Source organism: Caenorhabditis elegans, chromosome X (genome assembly GCF_000002985.6).
Source record: "Caenorhabditis elegans chromosome X".
In the NCBI taxonomy this organism is placed as follows: domain Eukaryota; kingdom Metazoa; phylum Nematoda; class Chromadorea; order Rhabditida; family Rhabditidae; genus Caenorhabditis; species Caenorhabditis elegans.
In genome coordinates this window covers 3,079,037-3,094,956 of record NC_003284.9, presented here as the reverse complement: position 1 = coordinate 3,094,956, position 15,920 = coordinate 3,079,037, and the positions used below count along the sequence as shown (strand labels likewise).

The window sequence follows — 15,920 nt, the reverse complement described above, 5'->3', positions numbered from 1 at the left end:
AGAATTATAAACCGATCTAACCACTAAACATGGTAACGTAGAAAAAGTAAAATTAGGGGAGGGGGGATGTTTATTTATTCTTGGTTTTCAATTCTTATCAGACTCTGTAAAGTAAAATGAACATAACTTGTTCGAATAGTGTAGGAATTTCAAACAAGCTACAAATCTAGCTCCACATACGCGTGGAATAGCCGGTCATAAATCGTCTTCCGTTAACCGCATGGCTAGATCCACACCGATTCCATTTTTCTTGAATAAAACAATAGCTTGATGAAAATTGGGTAGCCACCGAAAAAACTGATTCGCGATCCGGATTATTGGTGACAAACATACGGCAAGTGAAAGTGTTGCACTGATAGAAACCGATACGAGAATATGCCTTTTGGGCCCCCCCCCCCCCCCCCCTACGGCTTCACTCCCGGTGTTGTAGATCTGACTTTCACTTGCCTTATCTCGAGGAATCTGGAGAGGAGAAGGAGGGACAACCGATCCGCGCGCGCGTAACAATACGGGAGATATAGAGGAAAAGCAGCAAAAAGACATTTTGATGACCTTATTTTCTTGTCGTTGTCGAGACGGCCATTGTCCCTTCCACGCCCAGCTTTTCATTGTAGTTCAAATCGCTTCTCATTGACAATCAACCTGCCAATTGTTTCTCGGATGCATACGCCGATCATATTCCTTTTGGCTTTAGTGCCAGTGGCCCTTGCCTCCTACTGTGGACAATCAGCTATTCCATACACTTTCCAAGTGAGCAACTCCTTGATTTTTAAAGAACAGAAAACTAATAAAGCCCATGATTTGTAACTGTACATATACTAAATGTTCACTTTAGGTACTAAGATCTGGCTACCCTGTTCTTGGGTGTGCAAGACCAAAATGCTTCGGATGGACTGCAAATGGAACAAGAGCTGGAGAAACTGCTCAATTCTATAGAGTTGCTGGAAAGGATGATGGATACCTCAGAAGATCCGATCAATTCATCAAGAGCCCAAGCAAAAATCCAAACTTTGTTCCACAACTTGCGGTTTGTCATTTATATGTATTTGCAAAAAAAAACGGTGTACTTTGTTTCAGATTTGCACTGATGAATACAAATCAAAAACATGCGAGGAGGGAGAGTGGGTTGGAGGGCTTTCACCACAATCGGATCCATTCGCTGACCAACTGGAGGTATGTTGAAAATGAAAAGTGAAATGACAATTTAATTAATCTTCCAAACATCGTTTAGATGAAATGCTGCAGTTATCAAGTTCTTATCAGCGCAGAGGATCGCGGAAACGCTATTGTTAAGCAAGGACAATTGGTAGTTGGAGGAGAGGTTTTGGATGGTTCTAGACTTGTTGCTTTTGATTACATCTCGAATTTGAGCAAGAGTGTTTCCGAAAATGGAACGTGAGTTTTATTCCCTCTCGAAACTAAGACCAATTTAATTCAATTTAAGCGTTGTTTACGTTGCTTCTATCAAGCGAATGCCATGCTTCGACGAAGAGCAAGCTGTGGAGAACAAGAAACGAGAAGTGAGAACTTTTCAGGCAAATGCTCAAATATTTCCGATTAATTTGGATGATACACTATTTATTTGGAGTAATTTCAGAACACAATCGTCGAGGCCGCCGCCGTTGTTGAACAACCAGCAACCACCCCAACAGCTTCTTCTGTTGTCACTCACCAACCATCAGTCACAGTTCCACAACAGGGAGCTCCACTTAACATTCAACCATATGCTCCACAACAACAACAAGTCCAACAGCCAGCTCAAGTCGCTTACCCGGGAGTTGTGAATCCAGCCACAAACTACGGACAATTTTCTCAACAAGCGTACGGAGTCGCACAAAATGGACAATGTGAGTATAGAACAATCAATTATGGTTAATATAGATTGCATGTTTTAGATTCTGGATATCCACAATATGCTCAACAGCAACCTCAGCCACAATACTACCAAGACCCATTTGCCGCAATGCTTCAACAACAGCACCAAGCATTCCAGCAACAAGGTTAGCATCGCCTAATTTCAGAATCACAATGAGATATATCCCATTTTCCAGTTTATGCTAACCAGCAGCAGCAACAACAACAGATGCAGCAGCAGCAGCAGCAACAACAAGCACAACCACAGCAACAGCAGCAACCAGCTCAGCCACAGCAACAACTTGGATTTGCCCCACTCCCACAGTTCCCACAACCAATGATGTTCCAAGCTCCACAAGTTGTCGCTCAGCCAGGAGTAGCAGCAGCAGCAGGAGTTCCACAAATGCCAATTGGTGCTCTTCCACAAATGCCGGTTCAAATGACATCTACACTTCCACCAATGACCCTCCCAAAACTTGAGGATCTTCCAAAGCTTCAAATTCCAAGCGTAGAAGATGTTGAGCAGGTCATCCCACCAGTCCAGCGTGCCATTCTAACCAGTGTTGCCAAATTTTTCGGAGTCCTCTAAAAGCGCCAACTAGCTAGCCTCAATTATCACATATGATTTCATTTGTCCCATTTCGAAAGCTCGTACTAATAACACAAAAATCTACTATTTATCTGAGAACAGTAATAAATACAATTTTCAATTATGACTTTACAAAACAAAAAAACGGAAAAAGGAAATAATACTCGAACAATTGGAATACGCAAATGGCGCATTTTGTATGTGGGATGAAAATTCACAAGTAAACACGTCAAATACCGAGCAGGCCGGTGAAATGGCAACATAATAGTATGGATTAAGGCGGAGTGGGTAGTGCTGGAAATTTAGAGTGGAATGTTTCCGTGCTTCTTCCATGGGTTCTTCAACTTCTTGCTTTCAAGCATGTTCAAATCCTCGCACACCTTCTTTCTGGTCTCTGATGGAATGATAATGTCGTCGACGAATCCTCTGACAGCGGCTGGGAACGGGTTGCTGAACAGCTCAGTGTATTCCTCCTCGTGTTGAACGGCGTGCTCCTTATCATTACGGAAAAGAATGGAGACTGCACCCTTGGCTCCCATCACAGCAACCTCAGCAGTTGGCCAGGCGTAGTTGATGTCTCCACGAAGATGCTTTGATGACATGACATCGTAAGCTCCTCCGAAGGCTTTGCGAGTAATGATGGTAATCTTTGGAACGGTGGCCTCGGCAAAAGCGTAGAGAAGTTTGGCTCCGTGACGGATGATACCTCCGTACTCTTGGGCAGTTCCTGAAAAGATATTTGATTTAATATTTGAAATACTTTCAATCGGGAAAATTTACCTGGCAAGAAACCGGGAACGTCAACCAAAGTGATGATTGGGATGTTGAAAGCATCGCAGAATCGGACGAAACGAGCTCCTTTCACGGAAGAGTTGATATCAAGGCATCCAGCAGCAAACTTTGGATTGTTTCCAACAATTCCGACAGTGCGTCCGTTCATTCTGGCGAATCCAATGACCAAGTTCTTGGCGTAGTCTGGCATAATCTCGAAGAAATCTCCCTCGTCGACAAGAGCGTGAACAACGTCCTTCATGTTGTAGGCAGCAGTGCTTTCCAATGGAACAACAGTATCCAAAGATGGAACAGCTCTGTCCCATGGATCCTCAGCAGCACGGATTGGAGCAGCATCAGTGTTGGAGAGTGGAAGATAGTTGAAAAGCTCTCTGAGGCTCATGAGCGCATCAACATCGTTGTCGAAAGCACCGTGAGCGACTCCAGAGGTGACAGTGTGAGTCTTAGCTCCTCCAAGTTCCTCCTGGGTGACCTCCTCGTTGGTAACAGCTTTGACAACATCTGGGCCAGTGATGAACAAATAGGAGGTATCACGAACCATGAAAGTGAAGTCGGTTAGAGCTGGCGAGTAGACGGCTCCTCCAGCACATGGTCCCATAATCATAGAGATTTGAGGAACGACACCAGAAGCCATCACGTTCTCTTGGAAGATATCGGCATACCCAGCAAGCGACTCAACTCCTTCCTGGATACGGGCACCTCCGGAGTCATTGAGTCCGATGACTGGGGCTCCGACAAGCATGGCCTCTCTCATGATCTTGACGATCTTTTTGGCGTGAATGGATGACAGAGATCCTCCGAAAACAGTGAAGTCTTGGGAGAAAACAAAGACGGTACGTCCGTTGATTTCTCCACGTCCAGTGACAACCGAATCTCCAGGATATTTCTCTTTCTGCATACCGAAGTCGTTGCAGGTGTGCTCGGCAAACATGTCATACTCCCTGAAGGTGTTTCTATCCAAAAGAAGATCAATGCGTTCGCGAGCTGTTAGCTTTCCCTGCAAAATTTTTTCATATAAGTAGGTTTTTTTTTTTGGAAAAATGTCTTACGCGAGCATGTTGAGCGTCGACGCGCTTCTTTCCACCTCCGAGAAGAGCTTTCTCTCTGGTCTCATCGATCTTATGGGCAACCTTGATGGTATGAGCGATCGAACTGGTGGCTCGAGTTGGCTGAAAAATATAGTTCATTATAACTTATTTCCTATACTTATTTCCTAATATAAACTCACATGAAGAACTCCGTTGAAAACTGGCAGCGCCAGTTGACGGGCAAATCGGGACAACATACCCAAAGCTCTCAAAAAGTGAAAAGTAAGAAACGTTTTTCAAATGTAGATAAGAAAAATAAAAAGAATTTGAGTAAGAAGAGAAAAAGGGAGGACAAAAACTGAGCGGTCAATGCTCGGAGAGAAGAAGGTCCCAACAAGTGTAGTGCAACTTTGCTGTGTGCGTGACATTTAGAAGATTGCAGCGCGCAGAAAGGGATGTGAGGAGAACAGGACGGGGAGAAACGCGCCCGGCAGCAGTGCACACCACGGTCACGGGGAAGAGAGATAGAGATGGACACGTCGGGGGCCAGCACGTAGGCAACAAAACAAAAAATAATAGTTTACCATCGTTTCAAGATTTTCACTTTAACGCCGGCAATACGGGTGAGGAGTTTTTGATGTGAACATTCAGAGTAATCGACTTGTTTGTCGATTGATAAGGTCACAACACGAGAATTATATCAGTGAATCGATAGATAATGATTATTCTTTGAAGTTGATTGTAGAAAACTAAAACGAATCGGTTATCAGAAATGTTTTCAAGAGATTCTGTTTCGTTTCTCAAATGGCAAGGGCATTTGTTTGGAGAAACCCATTGATTGCGGTAGAGCGCACTTACATACATTAGATCCCAAATCTATTTGCGCAGTGGTAAAGGGGGGGAGGACAAATGAGAAAAAAAGGCGACACAAGAGACCACCGCTCGAAGACTAACTGTGAAGGACAGTCGATATTGACGGACCATCGAAACAACATCAAAACAACATAATAACAACACAAAACTGTACGCCGTAGAGCAAGATCAAATCGGTTCTCAACGGAGCGTTTTTGTGCGTGCAGTGTCGCAAATTGAAAACAAACGTTGTAGACCACTTGTCACTTTTCTCTTACCTTCTCCGACTTCATTGAAACATGTCCTGCGAATCAAGGTTCTTCAAAAGAAAAAGTAGAGAGAATAACAAAAGTGATGTCTTTGGTTTTTCAAATTGAAAAGGAAAAAGTAAACGATAACACGATATAAGTAGAAACCTGATAGAAAATGTTTAAATGCATCGAAAGGATTTTTTAAAAATTCTCAAAACATTAGGCTCATTTTTGATAAAAAATGTGGCATTCTACATGCAAAATATGGTACATTTTCAAAACTTTAAAAATTCCCAAATCACTCCAAAGTAACATTTTCTAGAATTTCTCTCAGAAACTTTGTTGAAAATTTTTTTGCTCTTTGCACTAAAATAGTGTATGGAAACAAAAAATATCTGAGAGAAGACAAACTTTGGAAATAGTTTTGTAATCTTTATTGTTACAACATTAACTTATAAAATTTTTCCTCACTTTTGTTCACAATATAGATTTGTTCCATTATTTGAACTATGTTTATGTTTTGAAAAAAATCGGAGATTATAATAAAACCAACCAGAAAATTTTAGATTTTTTTAATGTTTTAGCAATCTGCCAAATAACAAAAAAGAGCTTTTGAGGAAACACAGAGCAATATTGCATGTTCTAACCCCTAAAATGTTTTACAACAAATAATTAAATCAAATTTAAAGTATAAAAATCGTAGAACTTTTTTTTTGGTCGACTTCCAAAGTTATGAGTGCAAAAACTGAGCGATTGCACGTGGTGTCAGGTTGTCCCATAACAGTTTGATCTACAAAAAATGCGGGAATTTTTTCCCCGAAAAATGTGACGTCAGCTCATTCTTAACCATGCGAGACCAGTTGAGAAGTCTGCGTCTAAATTCCCGCAGTTTTGGTAGATCACAACGAAATGGGACATTCTGACACCACGTGCGATTGTCACTTTTCGACAGTAAATGAAAACTTTAAAAAAATTTTGAAAACTTTTACTATGATATTCAAATATTTTGACACTATAGCGAAAAACCAACATAAGCCAAAGTTTTGTCTTTAGAACAAAACATTGAATTTAATTTCAGAGGAATTAGAAATTGGGATTCTCGTTCCAGATCCTTACTGCCTGGTTTCCAATTATGGTAATTGCGTATTTAGTCTAAATTGATTGAGCTTTAAAAAAACACTGTTTGACATAAATTTGTGTCTCAAAATCTATAAAACCTGCAATCTGTATATTCTTGAAAATGAATTTTTTTTTTCGAAAATTCAGAAGTCCGCAGCTTTGAAAATATCAGAGGATATCCATTTTGGTCACTGCCGAAATAAAGATTAGCTATGATTTAACAATGTGCTCGAATGTTTTATTTTCAGTACAATAACATAATTTATGCTGTATAACTGATGTTTTTTGGTAGCCTACAAGACATCAAACTGTTTAATTTTCAGATTTACCACTTTTAAAGTAGGTACTTCTACTTTTGATCAAAACTTCTTTGTATTTACAGTACACAGACAAAAGCAAATACCAAATTCCCCGTAAATGTTCGCAGCAAATACTACTGCTATTGACCAAATACGTCAAGTTCCATTTTGATTCACTTTCACCCTTCTTTGCAGTATTATGAATAAAGTTTTTTTTTGGACAATCGTGTTGTTGTTCACTGTGAGAATTACATAACAATATTTTCCGACAGTGTTCATTCTTTCCATGGAAATTTCATGAAGAATATTTGATTTCGCAATATTGTTTATTCTCCCAATTTTCCCACAATGAGTCACTGGCCACCTGGCAAACAACACGTATAAAACTGGACTTCCCCAATAGAAATACACCGCTCTCTAAGCCATTTTTGCCTCTCACCTTGCGCATTTATCGATTTTTGGATGTGTTTTCTTTTGAGTTGTTGAGAATATATTATTGAAACCTCACATAAAATATTATATGTCCAATTATGTTCTATAAATTTTTCATTTTATTCGGCAAAGAGTCGTTTCGTAATGTTTTGCGAATATGTTTTGCAACCAGTTTTCTAGAAATCTTCTAAGGACTTCTATGTCTAAATGTCTTTTTGAACCGTCAATTCTATAGAAGAACGAATTGAGTTCAACCTTTGGCCGTTTGCCCAGAACATCTTCCTTTTTCTCTTTTTACTTCCTGGTTTCCGACTTCACCTGCCGCGTTTATAAACTTTCTTCCGTTTTTGTTATATTCAGATGTTTGTACTAATTCTTTTTGATTTAAAATGTATGTTTTCAGTTGATCATGTCTGAGAAAATTGCTGAAGGTTTTGGAAACAACGGAGAGCTATGCGAATATCACTATTCGTTCGTTCAAGACGGAAAGTTGACTTTGGTGGGGCGCAAATGTGAGCATTTATATACATTTTTTTTCAAATTTAGAACAATTTTCTTGTTTAGACGTCGCTCAACCAAATCACAACTGGGGACATCGCGTGGCTTTTGCAGGAACTTACGTTCTGACTTTTGATAAGGAATCCAACAAATGGGAGAGACATGATGTGAGTTTGCCTTGTTTTCCTGGTCATTTCAGACCTAAACAATTTCAGTTCCCGGAGCTCGTAAGCGAAGAAAACTCGGAAGAAGTGTTGTTTGTTCGTGACAATCAGCTTTATCTTCTCGCTTTTGTCAATTTTGGAGCAATTGGATTCCAAAAGTTGTTCAGATGGGATAGTAATTCTTTCAATGAGGTTTTGTTAAATGTGAGTGATTCTGTGATTAGAATTTTGTTTCAAAATTAATTTAAAGTATTACTTCTGTAAGTTTTTTTTTTAGTTTAAAATTCGATATGGTACATATAAACCTAAAGTGTACGTATAGACCCATAGACTGTCAGCATATGAACAAGCTTTGGAAATTGACTTTTTTTCGAACCATCATCCTTTATTAGATATACACCACAATGTTTTTTCAGGCCCCAGAAACCAAAACCCTCACTGAGACTCAAAGATTTGAAGTTATCGCTGCTGCTGGAACTTCTTCAAATGGTGAAACTATTCTTCTTCTCAAAGACGACAATTGTCACATTCAAATCTATTCTCTCACTGTCAATGGAGCTTCTTCTACTGTCGAAAACATCTCGCAAATTCACTCTGATGACAACCATTTGGTAACGAAGATTGTTCAAGAATTTTATAATATTAAAAATTGTTTTCAGAGAGGATCTCCAGTAATTGCTGAGACTGTCAATGACAAAGTGCTCATTAGCTACGCTGTTCATGGATGTGGATTCAATTGGGAGAAAACTCGTTTCTTCGTTTTTGACTTGAAATCAAAAACAGCTCGTCATGTTGATATTGAAGGAGAGTACAGTTCTCTTCCCCAATACGGTTTCGTTGGTCCAAACTGCTCATTTGTTGACAAGAAGACCAATTCTTTCATTGTCGCTGGTGGCCGTGTTCAAAAAGGAATGACGGGAAGCGCTTTCTACGGAGCCGTTTGGGCTCTCAAAGGAAACATTTTTGACGATAAGTCTACTTTGGAGTGGGTCCAACTTCCTCAAACTGTCGAAGAGGGAGAGCATATTTTTGACGGTTCAACTCTTTACACTGTTAACAAAGCTGCAGTATCAAAAGTTCAACTTGATTCGATCTAAATTGTTTAATGTTTTAATGTATTTAAAATTATATTTTAACCTACTGTGATTTATGGGAATCTCTGAAATAATTTCTGCCAGTAATAAAATTGAAATAATTGGATTGGGAGTAAGTTTTATGTTTGACAATTGAATAAATATTCAGTACAGTTATTCTAATATTTATTTGGAATTGTAGTTTTGTCGGCTTTTACCTAAAATATCGATATTTAATACTGTATCATGCGCAGTAAACTTTATTCCATTTATTAGTTTGAGAAAGAATTCAAACTTGAATTGCCCCAAATATTCAAATATCCGAAGCTCTAAACTCCACGAGTTTATAGAATTACAAACATTTGGACAATTGGCGTTTTCGGCAGTCAGCAACTTTGATAATTGCTAAAATTACCACAGCAGTTAGGCAGTAGTTCAAAATATGCCCTCAAAAAAAAATTATAAATTCATAATTGGAACTCGAAATTTCTGAAATAAAACTTTTTCTGTTCTATTTGCAAAATTGTGTATCAACGGAATATATGTTCAACTAGTTTTTTCACATTGGTCTGAAAATCAAAATTTGTAAAAATGCAGTAATAATATGTATACATTATTTATTTAAACAAAATACAAAATCTGCGGCAATTTGTAAAACTCTTCGCAGGACTACGAATCTCTTCTGTGGCCCTCCCCAGTTAAAGAATGCCTGATCGGAGATGGGGAAACACTTCGTTCCGGTGAACAGTTTGATAAGTTCAAAACTGACTTCCTTCTCGGACCGTGCCTTAATTGGTTTTGTCATTGAAGTCCATCAATCTGATCAACTTACTTCCTATCTGATAACCGTTCCAATCTATCCCATTCCTCTTGATAAGTTTCATACAGTTTACGCGGGTCTCGACCATACATTTCTTTCTTTTCGCGGAATCGTTTCGGAACTGAAATTTGTTGATTTGATAATAAAACAATCATCGAATAATCAATAACCTTTTTCTTCCCTCTCATAATCTTCAACACAAAGACTGTGTTGTATAGTCATGTCTTCAAATGTTGCTGGTGGTTCAATAATGATAACACTTTCACATTTATGATCCTCAACTAGCTCAGTATTAATTTCAATTTGAAAAGTATCGAGATCATTAAACAACTTCTCCTGCGCCGATTGGTTCATAAACTCATTGGACAATGCCTGAAATATCGGCTTTTTGATATCCAATTCATATGCCGGCAATGGTAATGGGCTTCGAGGAGCAGGAGCATCCCTGAAAAAAAGAGAACACTCAAAATGAGAGATTCAGAAATATAAATTGGCTTTGCAGTACATTTTGAATATAAATGGGTGGTCTTCTCGTGGAGATGGTGGGCTCATTGGAGGATTCGATGGTCTTGTGGAACACGGTGAATGAATGATTGAACGAGGAGATGGCTCACGTGGTGGCTCATCGTTCAAATCCTCGGGCGGCTCCCGTCCTTCCTGAAAAATTACTTTTAAAATTTGTATGAGCAAAAAAAATTTGAAAAAAAAACCTGCATAGCAATTGTCCGCTCTACAACATTTTCCAAATCCAATGCATCAATCATTCCTGGTTCTACGCCACATTTCTTACCCACTGCATGAAGGAGGTCTCTGACTTTTAAACTGAAAATTTTAACATAATTCAACTAATGTGGTCTTTCAAAAATAAAAATAAAATTACGTTTTTCCACCAAACCAAATTCTTGTCTGCGCGGCATTCTTCATTTTCTTGCCCCAGTAGTGAAGTTTTTTCATATATTCAGAACCAATATCTGAAACAAAAAACGATGATAATTTTCACAAGTGTTTAAAAACTAACTGATAGCAATTGTTGTAATCGCCAATCCAATGCACACATACAGAAATGTTATTGGTAGCAGCTCAACCCGAATCGGAACCAGTTGCCCAAAATCTATCGCAGTTAAACACAAAAAATTAAAATAAAGTCCGTTGAAAAAGTCGAGTTCTCCATTTAACAATGGCAATAGTAATGCACCAACTGCCACGTATATTAAGAAGACACATAGAAGAGCTAACGATGTGACTTGGATTGAAGATTCTTTGTAAATTTTGCCGGCCAATGAAGCTTTTGACATTCGTCTCTGCTGCCTGTAGGCTTCTATCTAGAAATAGAACTTGGAATTTAAAAAAAAATTAAAAAACAAGTGACCTTGCGTCTCGAATCTCCTGCAAAATTGTTCAGGTACTGGCCAACATTTGCAATGATGATCATTGTAACTGGTATACCACAAATGCCATAAACGATACAAAACATTCTTCCCGTATAAGTTATTGGCGCAATTCTGTTGTACCCTTAAAACCAAATGGGTGCAAGTATATAAATCATGATGTACCTAATGTTGTGACAATGCCAAAACCATATAACGTTGCAGTTACAAAATTCCATTCGCTTCTTTCGTCTCTGAAATTTTTTTAACTTTTTCGTGCTTTAACATTGGACAAAAAACTTTTTTTTTTTGGAATTCTCATCAAACCAATTAACAAAAAAAGTATTATTGCATATTGTTAGAAAACGAGCACTTTAAGGTGAAAATCTCCAGTAGAAAAACGACTTAAATTGCTCTTCTAGCGCTGAAATATTCAAACACTAAACTAAAAAGTTAAAAATTTTTCTAAATGTTTCGTTTGGCAGCCAGAAAGTTGTCAAACCTCAGACATATCATAATTTTGGAAGTTTAAAGAAAGATTTTCTAGGAGTTTAATACTTTATTTTCGTTCAATTTGTTTTTATTCAAACATTTTTGCCGTTCAAACATGCAGCTATGTTTAAAATTACTCAAAAAGTCCACATTCCTCGAAATTTTGACACACTGACCATACTCTGTTTTTAAAAATGTTCTTGGTTTAATTTGAACCGTCATAACTTTTTTTGATAAATTTGTTCAAAATTCCACTTATGGACTTTCAACATGAAAAATTCTAAAGCGCTCAGTTAATGTCTTCATAGTTGTAGTTACAGCAATACTGTTCCAAAGATCTTCGTGTTTTGTGAACATTTATTTTTATTCTCACTTTTCAGGCTCAAAACAATCAGCGATATCCTCTGCGTACTGCACTTTGTGTGTTTGATTATGGCTCCATCTGTGAATAGAATGCAGAATCTGTAAAAAAAAGAACGAGAGATTCCCATAATTTTTATTAAATTATATGTAGCACACTTTTGTGGCGCGACAATTTAATTAGGAATGAGTCAAAACATACAAAAAAGGACTTACTTGAGAAACACACGCTGTTCTATTGATCCGTTCATTGCGTTTCATTTCGGCGTGTGCATTGGTCTCGATGCGATCGAATATAAATCCACCAAGAAATGAGTACAGAAGGACGAGCATCAAAAGTGAGCAATGAAGTGTGAAAGGTTTTGCATGCTGAAATTTGAAGTATTACTCAAGACGAACAACATAATAAAAATGTGAAAACCTCAACCTCGAATGCTTGTTTTTTACTCTGTAGATTGTGCATTTGACGTGCCTGGCAAATACACAAATGAATGTTTGCAACAACGATAAAGGAACGGGGGATAGATAAGTAATGCGCAATTTATTCATTCTCAGACTTCTTGGCACGTTGTTAGAAATGAATGCTTAATTTTACGATGCTTTGCAACAAGGCAAAAAGAGCAATTAAACGCTATGAAAAAAAAACATTAAGGAAAACGTGAAAAACTAGAACAAAACACATTTTTCGAATGATGAATGAAGAACGCAGAAACGATACATCCGAAATTAGAAAGCTATCAGCAAACCGGATGAGAGGACCACACATCAAAACGTAATTGAGCTGGTATCCAAGGCCAGCTGAGCCAATCCGCTTCTCTGGATTCCTCAAAACTGCCAGTCTCACATCATTTAAAGTACTCCGCTGCGCTCGGTGGGTGCCAACGAGCAGGGATCCGTGTAAAAAACACAAAAATAAAGAAAGGGAGTATTTTATGCTAGGCAAAATTGCTATTTTCGTTTTTTTTTCTAGCTTTTAGCGTTTTGTTATTCAAACCTTAAGCAATATTAATTCCATCTGAGATATTGATTCTAAGAACTTTTTGCAGTGTTTTTAATTTCTCAGTGAAAGGCTCAATTACAAAATGAGCGCTCAAAAAATTTGTCAAAGATTTTTACGGCGGCTCTAAGTTTTTAATGAAATGAGCTAAATTTATCCAAAATCAGAAAATTCCCGATTTTGATTTGATTTGATTAAATTTGAGAAAATTTTTTTCAAAGTGCCTAGTGCACCATAGTGACCAAATATTACAGTTTAAAAAAATCAAAAAAATGTTTTTCTAAATTTCATATAAAATTTAGAAGTTGAAAAAATTTCAGTAAAAATTGCTACTTTTTGGCTCTAAACAAAAAAATTTCAAAAAAGTTTTGGAGAGTTTGGAAAGTACTATTGTATTTGGCCATTTTGGCATCATAGAAGTGGTTTTTAACATTTTTGTTTTCAACATATTGAGCCTGTTTGACTGATCTAAAAATTTTGCAACTTCACATGTTAATGGGAATATAAAATTAGTGTCACCGTAGGCAAATCAGTTGCTCGAAGAGCTCTTTAAACATATTTTAAGGTTTGATTCCCTAGATGAACTTGCAAACTTAGCCAGCTTAGTCAAAAATGCTCAAAACCGGAAATGTGGATTTACGTTGATTTTGAACTTTGCGATCATTGCTTCTTCATTTTAGAACACCAAAAATTCTAATTTTTGTTTATCAAGAATTGACTTTAAAAAAATTTAAAAAATCAAATCACACCGAAACAAAAAAAAAACAAAAAATAAACAAGTACCTCAAAATTTTTGAGCCGAAAAAACCGAAGTAGTTGTTGCAGAATAAACATCATTGTGGTATCTGGAAGATGGATTGCAAAAAAAGTTGAAAATAGAAAAAAAACGATAGTATCAGGACAAGATTTATAGACGAATGGAGCCCGAAAAAGGAGGAGGGGAGAGTTTTTTTTTGATCTATCAGAATCAAAAAGCAGACTGGTATCTAAAAGAGCATTAAGTTTTTTTTTCAATAAAGACACATTGGAACACAAGTCTTGTTCAAGTATTGTGTTGAAAATTTGCAGAAATAACCACAGAAGAAAAAGACAAACGTGATTATAATGCTGCAAATAGTATTATAAGATGTGCCCTGCACCATTTTTCAAAAATATTACAGACTAGGAAAAGATTTTCGATCATTCTTTGTTTAGAAACAAAATGTGAATTGGACTCTTTGGTAGACACAAAAACGAACCACCCAGAGCAAGGAACTAGTATAAACAAAAGAGTTCTTGAAAAGATTAGCCTCAAAGCTCAATTCTCTAACTTTTTACACTTGGTGAGCAAAAAACAATAATTCTAACGAACAAATTTCTGGAACAAGAAGCTTTGGTAGTATAAGTAAAAGTTTAGTGGTGTATTTGGAAGCAAAGAAAAAACGCCCTCATTATTCCGGTCCCATGTGTTGGGCATCGAGAAAAAAATAAAAAAATATATGCACACGACGCATCCCAGTTTTATCGCTGCAGTTCTTGAAGTCTAGCTCTCGGTTCTAACAAGCTAATTTACACAAAGAATAACAGGAGGGAACCTTTTGCCAATTTACGGATTGGTTCGAACCAAAACAAGCTAAAATATAAAATATTGAGTTTGTCTGAATGCTGCCGAGGGTTCGGCTCGATGTTCTGTTTTTACTGGACTTCTGACAACTAACGTATGTACAAATAACGTCGGACTTCTATGATGGGCGAAAAATAAGTAATTGGAATTCATGACATCTAAATTTATAGATATGTTTATTTTCAAGAGAAGAACAATACTATAATAACACTTATTGTACGAGAGTGTGCCGGAGCTTAAAAAATATACTCTAAAAATTTGAGCTTAATAGCGAAGAGTGATATTTTTCACCGAAAAATGAGAAAGTTAGACATAATTAATGAAATGCGCATGAATAACTAGTTACCTGTTTTTCAAAATGTTAAAGGTGTATGTAGTGTGACGGCTATATTTTTATAGCACAAAACCAAAAAATATTTGAAAATTTGGTACTTATGGGATTCGTTCCCACCAAAATGTTTTAATTTTCTAAATTTCAATTAACCACAAAAACGTGTACTTTCTGGAACGATTCGTAAAAATGGATGCTTTGTTCCGTATTTTTATTCACTTTTTTAAATGGAAAAATGGAAAATGAAATTTTAGAACCCACAAAAACCACAAAAACGTGAACTTTCTGGAACGATTTGGAGAAATGAATGGTTTCATTTGTAGAAATGAATGCTTTGCTCCGTACTTTTGTTCACATTTTTAATTTTAAAGGTGGTTAAATGAAATGTAGAAAATTAAAACATTTTGGGGGGAACGAAACCCATAAGTATCAAAAATTTGTAGTAAATTCATGTCTGTTAAATGTTAAGCAAAATAATTAAAACAAAAACGCTGTTTATAAAAAGAGCAGCTCAGGGTTTTTCGCCACAATAAAAAAACAATATCTTATAGCTTAAAACTGCAAAACACTGTTCTAAAGGACACATCAGCGGTTCCCAAAATGTTTCTAATTAATTTGGTCACCATGTGAATACTAATTCTAGTGCTATTTGTATTTTCAGAAATAGAAAATGTTCTTACAGAAAAATATGCTCCAAAATATATTTGAGTAAATTACCTTTAAAAGATTACTAACTAGTAAGTTATGCTTCAATTCAAAAATGCATTTTCAAAAATTATCAGTGTTTTTGTTAGTTATAATTTTTTATTCAAACATCAAATAACCCCTGAAATGTGTATTATATACATTTTCTATTTTGTAACTTTAAAGTACTTTTTCAACGTCAGACAATGATATTTCTGTAAAAATTTCAAGATGTGTGATTCCTAACAAACTGCAAAGCAACTTGTCACATTGACCTCGAATTAAATGGTCCCTGTAAGAACGAAAATATAGAGT

The 15,920-nt window shown here is 36.9% G+C and overlaps 4 protein-coding genes and 3 non-coding genes across 8 annotated transcripts; 4 read left to right on the top strand and 3 right to left on the bottom strand.

Annotated features, from left to right (window-relative positions):
* Positions 1 to 390: 390 nt before the first annotated feature.
* Positions 391 to 520, bottom strand: F52E4.12. The gene has a single exon (NR_070622.1). It is a non-coding gene; the product is annotated as an Unclassified non-coding RNA F52E4.12 (non-coding RNA).
* An 87-nt stretch (positions 521 to 607) lies between these two features.
* On the top strand, positions 608 to 2,562 carry wrt-2 (WaRThog (hedgehog-like family)). Its single transcript, NM_076128.7, has 8 exons — positions 608 to 750; positions 836 to 1,027; positions 1,078 to 1,173; positions 1,232 to 1,395; positions 1,445 to 1,520; positions 1,598 to 1,847; positions 1,896 to 2,000; positions 2,052 to 2,562. Exons 1-8 carry the CDS (start codon positions 661 to 663, stop codon positions 2,441 to 2,443), a joined length of 1,365 nt encoding a protein of 454 aa, NP_508529.1. The 5' UTR covers positions 608 to 660; the 3' UTR covers positions 2,444 to 2,562.
* On the bottom strand, positions 2,520 to 5,408 carry pccb-1 (Propionyl-CoA carboxylase beta chain, mitochondrial; the record flags this gene model as incomplete). 2 transcript variants are annotated; one of them, NM_171648.5, is made up of 4 exons in its annotated part: positions 2,520 to 3,170; positions 3,224 to 4,232; positions 4,285 to 4,404; positions 4,464 to 4,530. In NM_171648.5, 4 exons carry the CDS (start codon positions 4,518 to 4,520, stop codon positions 2,746 to 2,748), a joined length of 1,611 nt encoding a protein of 536 aa, NP_741743.1. The 2 variants fall into 2 exon arrangements, with proteins under 2 accessions (NP_741743.1, NP_741742.1); NM_171647.8 differs by lacking the exon at positions 4,464 to 4,530 and adding an exon at positions 5,394 to 5,408 and having other exon boundaries at positions 2,746 to 3,170.
* Positions 5,409 to 7,611: 2,203 nt separating this feature from the next.
* F52E4.5 (Fucose-specific lectin) lies at positions 7,612 to 9,129 on the top strand. Its single transcript, NM_076126.5, has 5 exons — positions 7,612 to 7,728; positions 7,781 to 7,881; positions 7,930 to 8,082; positions 8,295 to 8,489; positions 8,538 to 9,129. The coding sequence occupies exons 1-5, from the start codon at positions 7,626 to 7,628 to the stop codon at positions 8,973 to 8,975; spliced, it is 990 nt and encodes a 329-aa protein (NP_508527.2). The 5' UTR covers positions 7,612 to 7,625; the 3' UTR covers positions 8,976 to 9,129.
* A 426-nt stretch (positions 9,130 to 9,555) lies between these two features.
* Positions 9,556 to 13,832, bottom strand: twk-16 (Potassium channel domain-containing protein). The gene is made up of 12 exons (NM_076125.4): positions 13,771 to 13,832; positions 12,207 to 12,359; positions 12,004 to 12,092; positions 11,325 to 11,392; positions 11,141 to 11,283; positions 10,790 to 11,093; positions 10,652 to 10,742; positions 10,482 to 10,593; positions 10,277 to 10,428; positions 9,942 to 10,216; positions 9,784 to 9,892; positions 9,556 to 9,738 (listed from the first exon to the last, which is right to left on the bottom strand). The coding sequence occupies exons 1-12, from the start codon at positions 13,822 to 13,824 to the stop codon at positions 9,621 to 9,623; spliced, it is 1,668 nt and encodes a 555-aa protein (NP_508526.2). The 5' UTR covers positions 13,825 to 13,832; the 3' UTR covers positions 9,556 to 9,620.
* Positions 12,563 to 12,650, top strand: F52E4.11. Its single transcript, NR_070621.1, has one exon. It is a non-coding gene; the product is annotated as an Unclassified non-coding RNA F52E4.11 (non-coding RNA).
* A 52-nt stretch (positions 13,833 to 13,884) lies between the features above and the next one.
* Positions 13,885 to 14,073, top strand: F52E4.10. Its single transcript, NR_070620.1, has one exon. It is a non-coding gene; the product is annotated as an Unclassified non-coding RNA F52E4.10 (non-coding RNA).
* The last annotated feature ends 1,847 nt before the right edge of the window (positions 14,074 to 15,920 follow it).

Coding starts and splice junctions, on each gene's coding strand:
- wrt-2 (NM_076128.7), top strand. CDS start 661: ATGCATACGCCGATCATATTCCTTTTGGCTTTAGTGCCAGTGGCCCTT. Junction 1,521..1,597: donor TGGAGAACAAGAAACGAGAA/GTGAGAACTTTT, acceptor GAGTAATTTCAG/AACACAATCGTCGAGGCCGC. Junction 1,848..1,895: donor AGTCGCACAAAATGGACAAT/GTGAGTATAGAA, acceptor TGCATGTTTTAG/ATTCTGGATATCCACAATAT.
- F52E4.5 (NM_076126.5), top strand. CDS start 7,626: ATGTCTGAGAAAATTGCTGAAGGTTTTGGAAACAACGGAGAGCTATGC. Junction 7,729..7,780: donor GACTTTGGTGGGGCGCAAAT/GTGAGCATTTAT, acceptor TTTCTTGTTTAG/ACGTCGCTCAACCAAATCAC. Junction 7,882..7,929: donor ACAAATGGGAGAGACATGAT/GTGAGTTTGCCT, acceptor AAACAATTTCAG/TTCCCGGAGCTCGTAAGCGA.
- twk-16 (NM_076125.4), bottom strand. CDS start 13,824: ATGATGTTTATTCTGCAACAACTACTTCGGTTTTTTCGGCTCAAAAAT. Junction 12,093..12,206: donor GAACAGCGTGTGTTTCTCAA/GTAAGTCCTTTT, acceptor TTTTTTTTACAG/ATTCTGCATTCTATTCACAG. Junction 9,739..9,783: donor GAACGGTTATCAGATAGGAA/GTAAGTTGATCA, acceptor AAACCAATTAAG/GCACGGTCCGAGAAGGAAGT.